The following is a 13,057-nucleotide window of genomic DNA, read 5'->3' on the forward strand; positions in this document are numbered from 1 at the left end:
ATCAAACAGTGTAGCTGTATGTAAATCTAGCTTAAATGAAAAAAAGACAAAAACAAAAACAAATGAACAACGCAGTTGTGCTGCAGCTGAATTAAATACACTGCATATTAATAGCATATAATGTGACAACATTTCAGTCTCTTGCAGGTCCTACACTGGCATTACCTATATTCTTGTTTGCTCATGTGTGCACAATTCCATTGTTACTGTGTACTATGTACTGTCAATTGTAATATTGCTAAAACCAAAAAAAAAATGTTATGGATTGGTTAGATGCAAAAAATATTTTGCCTTTCTCTGTTTGACTATATTGATTTAAGTAGTTTGGTTCACTCATGTATTCTATTTTTAGCAAATGTATTTATGACTATTTATGAAATATCTTATGTAAGTATAGTATAGTATAACCGCTGGGTTCCTACACACAAATCGATTAATTAAACTTTGAATATTTTACCAGACTATCACAATTCAGAAAGTAAAGTCACTTGTTGGCAGACTCTGTGGTAAAACATTGATCTGCCCACATAAGCTTATACTTGAAAAAAAAAAAAAATACAAGAACAACAAGAAGACCAAGAACACCACCACCACCAACACCAACAACACTAATAATAATCATAATCATGCTATTCATGATAATCACCAGGCGTGATTATCATCGCAATCGCTAGGTAATATGTTTCTTTCTACTGGTAAATTTTTTTTCAAAATTTTTTCAGTGACTCATAATTCTTTTTCACTCTAATCATTCTGAAATTGCAGTTTAGTTTAAGAGTCATTTAAATTATATTGATTCCACGTAAAACAAAATTTGGAAAACTTGCATGTGATAAGGAGACTCTCAGAACAATGCAACAGTTGAGTCTGTGTTTACTAACAGACTGTAGTGAACAATGCATGTAAAAAGGAAAATAAGATACAGAAACACGGGGCTCAGGTTTGCACTGTACATTAAGTATTCCCATTTTTCCTCATATTTAGGCTGTTTTTCAGGGGTATGCAGTACATGGTTTTCTCAAAATCCAACTCAAATACTTCACATCTGGTTTACTGAGCCTCTCAATATATCAGTAACATTATTCCATGACATTTTTACTGTCATATAGGGAAGTAAAATATTTGGGTAGGCTGGCTATTCTATCCTGTAAATATTAATTTCCATTCTACATCAGAGTGAGAAGCACCCATTCAGATTTTGTGATCACTGGCACACCTGTTAAGAGTCCCATGACCTTGAGCTTCAGGGTCTTTCAGGTGCCTCTGTGATTAACAGCCAGCTTAGCTGGATAACATGTAAACTTAGTGTAGCACAACAGTGTTTTGAACATTTGCAATCTCATGTAAAAAGTCTTACTCTGCAGAAAATCACTCACTTGATTATATCTGTTCATTCAAGAATCCACTGACAGCATCCAAACTTTCTGAAATACTAACTGCCTTCTAGCTTGGGAAGTAGGCCTTTAATTTGAAACATTTTGTATGTCTCACATGTGATGTTTTAGTCTTTTTAAGCCAACAATCTGGTTGGTTAATTCAGTTTCTTACCAGTGCCAGTTGTGCCTCCATCTAAACTGATAGAAATCCTCTGAGTGGCTACATTATGCTGAAAGTTATGAGACAATGTTTAAAATCCCTCCTTTAAACAAATTTCTGGGCATACATCCTCAGAGCATTTTATTAGTCCTGGTCTCATGACTACTGAACTGCAAGACAAGCTCATTTGATTGTTTGACAGTTTTTCCTCAAACACTCACATTTTGCAACTGTCTCTTGTCTGGGATCTTAATGAATCAGACAGAACCAGTTCCAGAATGACTTAACTGAGCCATCTTTATGAGCCTCTGATATAACTGTATGAATCTGATATGAGTCTTCTCTAGAAAGTTGAAATATTACAAGGGTCCTGGCTATGGATATAATTGCACGCGATAGTGATTCATCTTCTGCTATACAAATGTGTCCATGATTAGTAAGTCTTACCAACATATTTGGCTGTCTTCGTGATGTTTACTGTCATTTCCATTGTATGCATTCACTCTGGACGGCGGATTACAATTTACAGTTTTTTTCCATTCCATTTTCTGGGCACTAATCTCTTATCATTTCTGTAAACACAAACACATCTGCTGTATTTCCTTCACTCTGTAGGTTTGTTTAGTGTCACACTTTGCGCTGGTACTTTTAGCTCATTCTGCAGCTGATTTCACGTCTCCAACTATTCTGTTTTTAAGAGCGTTTAAAGGTTCTCTGTTTTTTTTAATAACCATCATTTCGCTCTACTTGAGATTTGATATGTTGCCTTTTGTACATCTTCATGATTAAATTTTGAAGTGGATTCATTGACCTTTAGTGCAAGTTTTCTGATTTGGCATTGAGCTTTATAAACATTGAATATTTATTGTTTCTCTGTGAAAGATTAGTGTTGTCAAAATGTCAAAGCATCCACATCTACATTTTTCTGATATGTCGAAGTATAACTTATTCAAATGCATTTGCACAACCCCCATCACTCACACTGTGAAAGTCATGTGTATATAGAGTTTTTAACGCTCACCCAGAGCTGTGTCAGTTCTTACTGTTCTGTGAACAAGAACTTTTCATTCTTCTATTTGTTATATTTTAGTTCTGACTTTTGTATGTCATATGTCATCATTGTGGTGAATGAGAGATTAAATGGGTGACAAAGATTGCAATAAAATGGAGCAATGCATTGTCAGCTTGCCAGTTACATCAGCCAGCCTATTTGTGAATTTTAAATATAAATTTGATTAAAAATGAAAGGCTATTTTGAGTTTCATTCAACTTAAACATGGCCTGAATCTATATAATACTGCTGTGGTCATAGGTTAAAAGAATATTTAAGATTGTGCCACTAAATTAAACAGTTATTTGTTTTATGTGAAGTTGTCAACTTTGGCACTGTAGTGGGTGTCACAGTACACAGAAGTCACGGTTCGGTTCACACCACGTTTTGGACATCACAGTTCGGTATGAGTTCAGTACAATGGGAAAATGGCAACAAAACCCCCCAAATGCTTAAAGGCGTGGTTTCTTCCATTTATTGTGAATAGACAGTGGTGCAAGTTACAGTTTGTTCCACCTGGCGCCCCCCCTGAGGCATGTCTGTACAGCCTGTAGTGCATTAAAGGTGCCATAGAATGGAATTCATGATTTTCCTTGCCCCTTTGAATTCACTGAGATGAATGTGCTATGTAAACATTGTCAAAGTATGAAAACGTGCATTCTTCTCCTACAGCCATGTGATCTATGTAAACAGTACAAGCCTCTCTACTGCCTGATCTGAATTCCTGTGCTTGTGATGTCACAACTGCACATGGCCATGACCCACTGCGTCAGCACGTGCTGCTGTACAGTTTGGACTCTGAAACCAGCCGATTTTTAACTGGATGGCAAAAAACTTCTTTAAAGGTTTTGCTTAATAATAACTGACTAGTGCAGACACATATGTAAGAAACTATTTATAACACACAAAATCTTTAATGTAATATTTTTGTACTACTTGCTTCAAAATCAGGGATTGTCACTTAACCTTTTAGTAGAGTTGATCCTTGTAATGACTGAAAATTAAATATTCACATTTAATATCTTTATGTATCTCAAAATTCTTGAGCTTCAGGGATCTTTTACTTTTTCAAGAAACTAGTTGATCAGGATGGATAATTATCTTATTTTACTGTATGATCAACTCATCCATCAGAGCCCTCTTCAGGGGAAGCGGGAGTAGTTGGTGGTCCAGTATTGGACATAATGAGTCCTCAGTCTCTGCTTGACAGAGCTGCTGCTCATTCTGCTGTTGATCTCCAGATATTTGAGGCCAGAGGTGGTGTAGGTGGGCCAGGTTACAGGGACAGTTGACCCCCCTTTGTTGGGATCCCTGTAAGATGTAAAAATGGAAGGAAAAATAAGCCTACAATTACATTGAACAATTCTGAAGAAGGTATTGTGCAGCTCTAGTTCATTACCCGGTCTTTGCAAAGTTGGTCCAGTAGGAAATCAGGTATCCAGACACATCTCGATGTTGCGGGAAATAAGTCAAAGGAGAGCTAAAAGGCTTTCCGAATACATACTGTAGACCCTCAGCATGATCAGTGGTCACCCAGAATGGGTATGTTGCTATAAGAGTGGACACGGAAAACTTGTATGAATAGGCGTGAGCAGTCCTGAGGGGAAAGAGAGTTTTGTATTGATTAAACTTGAGGAGATGAGGTTGAATGAACAATGATGAATATATCACTAAATGCTTGGAGACAAGAACTACCATGACATGAAGTTTAATGCTATTGTGTGAAGTTCTAAACCTTAAGTAAGAGACACAACATGAAAATAAGTATCTCCTTACACGGCTTTCAAGATATAACTGTCTGTTTTTTAAAAATCTTTCTAAAAATACATCAAGTTAAATATACACTCGGTGGCTTAGAGAACAATGTATAGAGATACTGATGCTTATAAGCCTGGCATTTTTTGCATGGAGGTGCAAAGAAGTCTGGGCTGGCACTAAAAAGATGTAATCTGTCTCTATGTCCACAATTGTCCTCTTGATGTCATCCCAAGTAGGGTAATTAGCCCATCCCTCTGTATCAGTGTTGTAGTCAAGGCCACCTAAACCGAGACCAAGTCATGACCAAGACCAGAGCACAGTGTATCAAGATCGAGACAAGACCAACACTTTGAGGGGTTGAGACCAAGCCAAGACCAAGACCAAGGCAGGGCGAGACCAAATCAAGACCAGGACCGGACCAGTGCAAGTCCCACACTGCATGACTCACTTAAGATAAAATGTGAAACATGCAAACTATAGGCACTTCTCAAATTGATCTGAAAGATCCACATTCCCATAAAAACACCTACATACAAACAAACACTAACAGTTAACCATATTTATTCAGCACTCCTTTTCCCTGTTTTACCATCCAGTTCATAAAAAGCCATTTTCTGTGCAAGATGATTTCTGACCTCACATTTTTCTAATTTCACAAATTTCTGACAGCTTTCACAACTGCATTTATGTGTATATTTCTATCATTGCTAGAGTGTTATTGACAAATAAGATGAAATGAAATGTCTGCATCCTTTGGTTGGTCACTAGGACCTTTAAGATTGACCCCAAAAAGTGTTTTTTTGACATATAATCTGTTTTCACAAATTTCTGAGAAGTTTTAAAACTGTATTTTTATTTTTATTTCATCAATACCAGGGTGTTATTGACATGAAAGATTAAATGAAATGTCTACATCCTCTGGTTGGTCACTAGGACTTAGCCTGACAACAACGCAACAACGTACATTAGATTGTTATTCATTTGCATTTAATGTCATGTTTGAAAAATTATTTATAATTTCACAGCTGACTACAAGGCAGGATAATATAATCTGTAAGTAGTTTATATAACTTTCAATGAGATAGAGATCTAGCTATGTGGTGAATGTCATGCGAATGTCTAATTTCAAGCTAACTTCACAGTGGTTATCGCAACAGTTGTGGTCTTAACCAATCTTGAAATAAAATCTCGAGTCCTCTGTGTCTGAGAACGAGACAAGGCCGAGTAAAAATGCGGTCGATTCCGAGACCAGACCGAGACCTTCAAGACCGATCTCGAGCACTACAACACTGTGGTTTACCACTGAATACAACTGTACACACTACAGTCACTGGAGAATTGTACTCAATTGAAGCAGTGCCGATCATGTTCACTTTGGCTGCCAGGATGAGGGAGGAGGAGCTTAATAAGGGCTTAATAATAATGAGTTTAATAACACAGTACAGCAGATGTCCCATCTGCTATTGTCTTAAATAGATGTGAGTCTGGATTGAAAAAATTAAGTTATGATCCTGTGATTAACAAAAGGTCCATACATTGATGTGTCATAGAGTAACATTAAAACATTAGAATGTCGTGCCATGAGCTCTACGGGAAACTGACCTGTGACTTTAATCAACAGGAAGGAGAGAAAAGCAATGGAATTTCAAGTTTGGTGTTAAATGCTCAGAATGAGTAACATGTTGTAGATTGGATTGGCTGAGGTTTAGTCAAAAATATAATCTAAACCTCCAGTTAAATTGTGTTTGTTTACCTTCATAGTAAGTGCTTTTGGATTTGTATTCATGGCCCAGGGGCAGAAAACAGAGCCGCTCTGTGAGATAGCTCTCCGGATCAAGCCTTTGTTTTTGGGGGAAATTATCTGCGTGGGAGGGCACACACACCACACACACCACAGAAGTAATACAGAGGAGTACAGAGGCATAGATCAAAGAAATCTACACACCATATGAGCCTGACCCAAGAGAGAAGGATCTGTAACTAGAAGTTGACACTGGCTCCTCCAGCAGACACTCCAAAGACAGTGATGTTGTTAGGATCTCCACCAAAGGCAGCAATGTTCCTGTGCACCCAAGCAATAGCTGCATGCTGATCCCAGAGTCCGTAGTTTCCTGTAGGTCAGTTTGTGGAAATTCAGTTATATAGAATTAAGATACCCAAGTCCTTATTTTGGTGAAATGTTACAAGTGGCGTGTACAATAGGTGGCAGTACATACCTGGTTTTTGTAAGTCCCTTGTACTAAGGAATCCAAGAGGGCTAAGGTGATAATTTGAAGACACCACAATCACATTGCCCCTGTCAGCAATCTCCTCACCATTGTACAAGTAATTGTCCAAATAATTAATTGTCCACATGATACTGCACATGTAAATGAGCTACATATATTTCCATATTTCCTGCAAGGCACTTAACCCCAATGCTCCCCGGGCGCAGAGGAATGCTGCCCACTGCTCCTGCGTCTGTTGTGTGTTCACTACTGGTGTGTTGGATGGGTTAAATGCAGAGACGAATTCACTGCTCACTGTTCACAGTGTGTGTGCCATCACGGAGACTTTTATTATTATTTTATCCCTTCTGTTAAATTACTGAGTTTATATTATGTTTGAGTTCATTTAAGTTTTTTACGTTCATATAAGATATTAATTTCCTCACTACCCAGTAAAGAGGTGTTGCATGAAGCTGTATTTCAATAACTGCTGATTATAAAAATAGTCGTTGATGACTGTTGATGACTTACAGTAGCGGCCGATATAGACCCTGGGAAGAGGGCTGCAGCGATCAGTATCCCCAGCACAACCACAGTCATCATTGCCAACAAGAGGCAGGTGTAAGACAGCTGAACTTTCTCTCTGCCTAGTTATACAAATCTTGTCCATATCACTCTTCCATACCCAATTATCATAGCTTTATTTCAGGCCTTTACTGAACCTGAACTTAGTTGACCCTTTTCTGCCCGATTAGTAGTGTACACTCACCAGCTCACACACAGAGTGTATGTGTATCTGACCACGTGCCACAATTGTACAGTTTAAAACACTAAAGACAGGGCTGTAAAAGTTTGGGATACAGAGAAATGTTACTGTTATATTATCTAAATAAGAGTATAGTATTTTCCACAAGCTTGATAGTCTAAATTTAATTCCGTTCTACTGTGTTTCTCTTTTTTTTCATTTGTTTTCTTTGCTCATCTTTAACAAGGTTAAAATGACTTGTCTCACGACAGTCTAAACCCAGTTCATGTTCCCTATTAGTGGGTGAACAATCCATGCTTTGTGAATTTTGCTGTCAATTCTACAGGTAACAAAAAGGACTAAAACTACTACATCACTTCAGAGACTCAGAAAGTATTCAAATTCTCTCAACAACATTCAAAAGCATTTATTTACACTTTTCAAAACATGAAAAACACAAGACCTTATTCAGTGCTCATAACCAAAGGGAACAGTTCGCAGTCAACACTACGCTGCAATATGCTGCATTTTCCAGCAAAATCCAGTAAATTTCTTATTCAACTGAAATGAATCAGTTACTGTTTAGATTCACATGTAATCAAGCATTTCTGTCTCCATCTCATTGTCACTCCCCTCAGAGGGCTGATAGTTCCCATCATCATCATTGTCATCATCTTCCTCTTCTTCTTCTTCCTCCTCTCCACTGTTGGCCATTCTATGCCCCACTGAAACACGTTTGGGCCTCGAGGTTAATGACACTTTAGTAAACACACAACCATGTTAATAAACCATAGATCTCAAATCACAGGTTGATGGAGATATCTTCAAACATAAATAAACACACAAACACAGGTCAACTTTTCATGGGAATGTACACTCATGCAATTCTGTATGTGACAACTGGAAGCCATCCATGTGACACCTGACAGTTTTTTCCCATTAATCTTTTCAAAGAGGCTTAAAGGAAAGGAAAATGCTGAAGTTGCACATGGAAGAAAAACAACTACCGGCTAATCAAAAGTTTGAGCCAAAGGATAAAGGATATCCAAATCAGGCCCAGCGTGACTGTAGTTGATGCCAAACCTATGAGTAACTCCAACTTCAAGATAAGTCTGGTCTTCATCGACGAAAGCCAGTGTTTTTTTTGGGACTGATTTTCGTCCTTCTTGTAAGCAAGCAGACAAATTAATAGTTCTGAGTAACTAAGTAAGCACATACATACTTAAATAAATGAATAAATAAATAAATAAATAAATAAATAAATACATACATACATACATACAAAAAAGAAAGAAAGAAAGAACGAAAGAAAGAAAGAAAGAAAGAAAGAAAGAAAGAAAGAAAGAAGGAGTGAATGAATGAATGAATATGTCTGCTTTGCGCAAAATACCTGCCCAAAATACAATCAGTAATAATACACATAGGCCTATTTTAAATTTTTGGGAATATTACATTCATCTGACCCAACAAACAACACAATGCTTGGTGAGGCCTGACAGATAACTGGGTGGCATATGGGTACTTACTTGATGATGATATTTTGGACCTGATTTGTAAACACATTTTAGACCATTAACTAATGTTACTCAGTTATACTCATCCGTCACCAAGACCAATGAATTTCCTTTGATGACCTCTATCTACTCCTATGACCTTACCTGGCCTTTTGGCACATACAATCTGGGTAATCATGCCAGATATAATATCCCATAGCTCACCTGCAGTGCAGGGCAGACACCAGCCATCACACTCATCACACTCTTCCTCCTTCCCATCATTCTGGTGGATGATTGTTTTTAATCTGAAGCATCTGTATACAATCAAAAATCTTACATTTAACTCTTAGAAAATGACTGATATTATTTTAAAAATGGAGGAGAAATAAAACCTCATTACAGTCCATATCCCTGTCAAGAAAGGCAGTTTATTGAGGCAAAAAACTGTCAGTGCCTTGTGAGCCCTGAGGGACCCAGATATTAAGATAGAGGCAGTCCTCGCTACCATACGTGTCAGTCTGGAGCAAGTTTGGCTGCAAACACCTCTTTCTGAATTCTGTCGCCTTCAGAACACCTGGAGGTCAAAAAGTGATAATCAGACCCTAAATATTGCGCTCTGCATAGATGGTAAGCCTTCGGAACGAAGCAATTGGAAGCATATTGATGGTTAGGTGGTTAGTTCAAGTGCTATCCTCCTCTGAAGTTTCACTTACCATCCCAGCCAGGGTGAGGTTTAGGCTTCTCAAACCTTCCAGGGAGTGCAGCAAATGGGATTCCCTTGAAGACACACGGCGTAATAGTTGATTGTTTTTTTGAGATCTCGAATGAATCATGCCATTACCCCATCATAACAATTCATTGTTTTCATGAGATCATTGTGATTTCTCAAGATTGTAATAGTCTGACTCAGTGTAGGAGGTTTGAAGTGATGTTTTTATAATCTAATAAATTTGCTTACTCTAATAAATGTCTGCATTATCTGTGAATTAAACTTTCATAATTTAAATATTCACAAATATATCACTGTATAAGTCTAAAGCGTTGGTCAACAATTGAAAAAAAATTATAATAAAAGAAAAAATTATGTTGCACTCTCCAGAAAACAATTACTTGTTAGGTTGTGATAACAGGATAATTAATCTGAGATCTTGAACAAACAACTGATTGTTATTTTGTGATGACAAGGAAAAAAAAAAATTGGAGTCATGTCATCTACATATTATTCCATGCATCATTTATCATTATTTCAATGGATCATTATATAATAAGTAGGCTTTGTCAAAGCCTGGGTGGTATGAGAGATGAGTCAAATAAACACCATTGGGAAGACTGCAGAAAACATTGTATGGAAAAAAGATGGAAATAGATGAATGATCACATGCCTGCCAGAACAAAGAAAGTAAAACAGCCATGATACTGAAATTTAAAAAGAGTGAGTAGATATTACAAAAGATAACAAGTAATAGTTAAATTATGTTATTACCCCTGATGCATGACCTCACAAAATAATTCAGCATGGCAGTGTGAGGGGCACTTGCTCAGATTCATTAGCTGCGATTTCAAGGGGCTGAACAAACCAGTTAAGCGCAGTAAAGTACCTCACCACCTTCAGAGTCTAAGGACACATATTGTTTTCCTACAGGGACCCCACCTGAAAAATATTCACCAACCTAGGGTACATTAAACGTGGGTTGGTCAACCGTATCATTCACTTTACAATAGTAAGGCAAGGGGAGCTGCAGCTCTCATACGTAAATCTATGCCATTTATCCTATCAAGTGCCAAACCTGATCCCAGTGGAAGATTTATCATAGTGCCTGCTGATAAAATCTATAATATCCCAGTTATCCTAACTAATGTTTATGCCCCTAATTCAGATGATGATTTTTTTTTTCATAGCCTTTGCCACTCTATTAGCTAGGAGATCAATCTTATTGTGATGGAAATCATCCACCCCACCAACAGTGTTTCACTGGTTAAGAGATCTTTTATGCTATTCTAAGCTAGAGAAGATGAGAACTACATTGCATGGCTCCACTTCAAAACTTTACAAGATATGGAATCCCCATCTTGAATACTTGAAGTCAATCCAGTTCCCCTCTGCCACTTTATAACCTACTTTATAAATTTTTACATTAGATCATTTGTGTCACCTGCACACCATGTGAGGGCTGACAATGAACTGAGATAATAATGTATAGATCTACTTCCTTGCTGCCTTCATTGTGAGCAAAGCATTTTGTATGCTCAAAGAACCCTTTTTCTGAATTTATTTATTTTAATTTCTGTTTTGTGTCTTTACTTTGTAAGTGTGTACTATGTCTGTATGTGTGTATATCTACCTGAGTTTACATAACTTGTGTGTACTCTTTGAAAACTGGTCCAGCGTTTTCCGAAGGTCATATTCATTTCTCAATTCTTCATTGCCAACTTTGGCATGGTATTATACCCGGCATCAACTTGACAAGACACTGATGTAGAAAGAGTTTGTTGTTTTATTCCTCTGTAAGGTTCTGATGTGCGTGAACTTAAACACAATCTGAAACTTTAATTCTTCATTAACCAGTGGGTAACATGAGGTGGCAGTCTTCAGGTTAACATTCAATTCACTACTTTGATGCTGTTTTGTTTGAAGCAGGAGGCTATTTTTGTACCGACATTTCTCAATCAGAGATGCATGACTTATCACTTGCCACTTATTGGCAAACTTTCTTCTCCACTACTATTATTAACTACTCTTTACTTCAAGTGCATTCGACTGCCCCAGCTGATCAAACAGTGTAGCTGTATGTAAATCTAGCTTAAATGAAAAAAAGACAAAAACAAAAACAAATGAACAACGCAGTTGTGCTGCAGCTGAATTAAATACACTGCATATTAATAGCATATAATGTGACAACATTTCAGTCTCTTGCAGGCCCTACACTGGCATTACCTATATTCTTGTTTGCTCATGTGTGCACAATTCCATTGTTACTGTGTACTATGTACTGTCAATTGTAATATTGCTAAAACCAATACACATAGTTTGTAAAAAAAAATGTTATGGATTGGTTAGATGCAAAAAATATTTTGCCTTTCTCTGTTTGACTATATTACTGATTTAAGTAGTTTGGTTCACTCATGTATTCTATTTTTAGCAAATGTATTTATGACTATTTATGAAATATCTTATGTAAGTATAGTATAGTATAACTGCTGGGTTCCTACACACAAATCGATTAATTAAACTTTGAATATTTTACCAGACTATCACAATTCAGAAAGTAAAGTCACTTGTTGGCAGACTCTGTGGTAAAACATTGATCTGCCCACATAAGCTTATACTTGAAAAAAAGAAAATACAAGAACAGCAAGAAGACCAAGAACACCACCACCACCAACACCAACAACACTAATAATAATCATAATCATGCTATTCATGATAATCACCAGGCGTGATTATCATCGCAATCGCTAGGTAATATGTTTCTTTCTACTGGTAAATTTTTTTTCAAAATTTTTTCAGTGACTCATAATTCTTTTTCACTCTAATCATTCTGAAATTGCAGTTTAGTTTAAGAGTCATTTAAATTATATTGATTCCACGTAAAACAAAAGTTGGAAAACTTGCATGTAATAAGGAGACTCTCAGAACAATGCAACAGTTGAGTCTGTGTTTACTAACAGACTGTAGTGAACAATGCATGTAAAAAGGAAAATAAGATACAGAAACATGGGGCTCAGGTTTGCACTGTACATTAAGTATTCCCATTTTTCCTCATATTTAGGCTGTTTTTCAGGGGTATGCAGTACATGGTTTTCTCAAAATCCAACTCAAATACTTCACATCTGGTTTACTGAGCCTCTCAATATATCAGTAACATTATTCCATGACATTTTTACTGTCATATAGGGAAGTAAAATATTTGGGTAGGCTGGCTATTCTATCCTGTAAATATGAATTTCCATTCTACATCAAAGTGAGAAGTACCCACTCAGATTTTGTGATCACTGGCACACCTGTTAAGAGTCCCATGACCTTGAGCTTCAGGGTCTTTCAGGTGCCTCTGTGATTAACAGCCAGCTTAGCTGGATAACATGTAAACTTAGTGTAGCACAACAGTGTTTTGAACATTTGCAATCTCATGTAAAAAGTCTTACTCTGCAGAAAAATATTCCCACAGAGAACTAAAGATTGTTTCTTATCAGCACCGTTCCTGGAATATTGAACTCCATGAGGATTCTTTATGGCTTACATACACTTGTCTCAGAGTCCATCATG

The 13,057-nt window shown here is 37.1% G+C and overlaps 1 protein-coding gene across 1 annotated transcript; it reads right to left on the bottom strand.

The window, feature by feature from the left end:
- Positions 1-3,709: 3,709 nt before the first annotated feature.
- On the bottom strand, positions 3,710-11,453 carry LOC115807106 (bile salt-activated lipase-like). Its single transcript, XM_030767968.1, has 11 exons — positions 11,448-11,453; positions 9,507-9,612; positions 9,248-9,367; positions 7,163-7,182; positions 6,562-6,721; positions 6,329-6,456; positions 6,099-6,209; positions 5,646-5,757; positions 4,479-4,626; positions 3,987-4,184; positions 3,710-3,898 (listed from the first exon to the last, which is right to left on the bottom strand). The coding sequence occupies exons 1-11, from the start codon at positions 11,451-11,453 to the stop codon at positions 3,730-3,732; spliced, it is 1,278 nt and encodes a 425-aa protein (XP_030623828.1). The 3' UTR covers positions 3,710-3,729.
- Between the last annotated feature and the right edge of the window lie 1,604 nt (positions 11,454-13,057).

Source organism: Chanos chanos, chromosome 3, assembly GCF_902362185.1.
Source record: "Chanos chanos chromosome 3, fChaCha1.1, whole genome shotgun sequence".
Lineage (NCBI taxonomy): Eukaryota > Metazoa > Chordata > Actinopteri > Gonorynchiformes > Chanidae > Chanos > Chanos chanos.

Bases quoted from the DNA above. Each gene is read 5' to 3' on its own strand.
- LOC115807106 (XM_030767968.1), bottom strand. The intron at 6,210-6,328 runs TAGTTACAGATC...TGCCCTCCCACG, and splicing joins GAGGAGCCAGTGTCAACTTC to CAGATAATTTCCCCCAAAAA. The intron at 3,899-3,986 runs GTAATGAACTAG...TACATCTTACAG, and splicing joins ACCAACTTTGCAAAGACCGG to GGATCCCAACAAAGGGGGGT.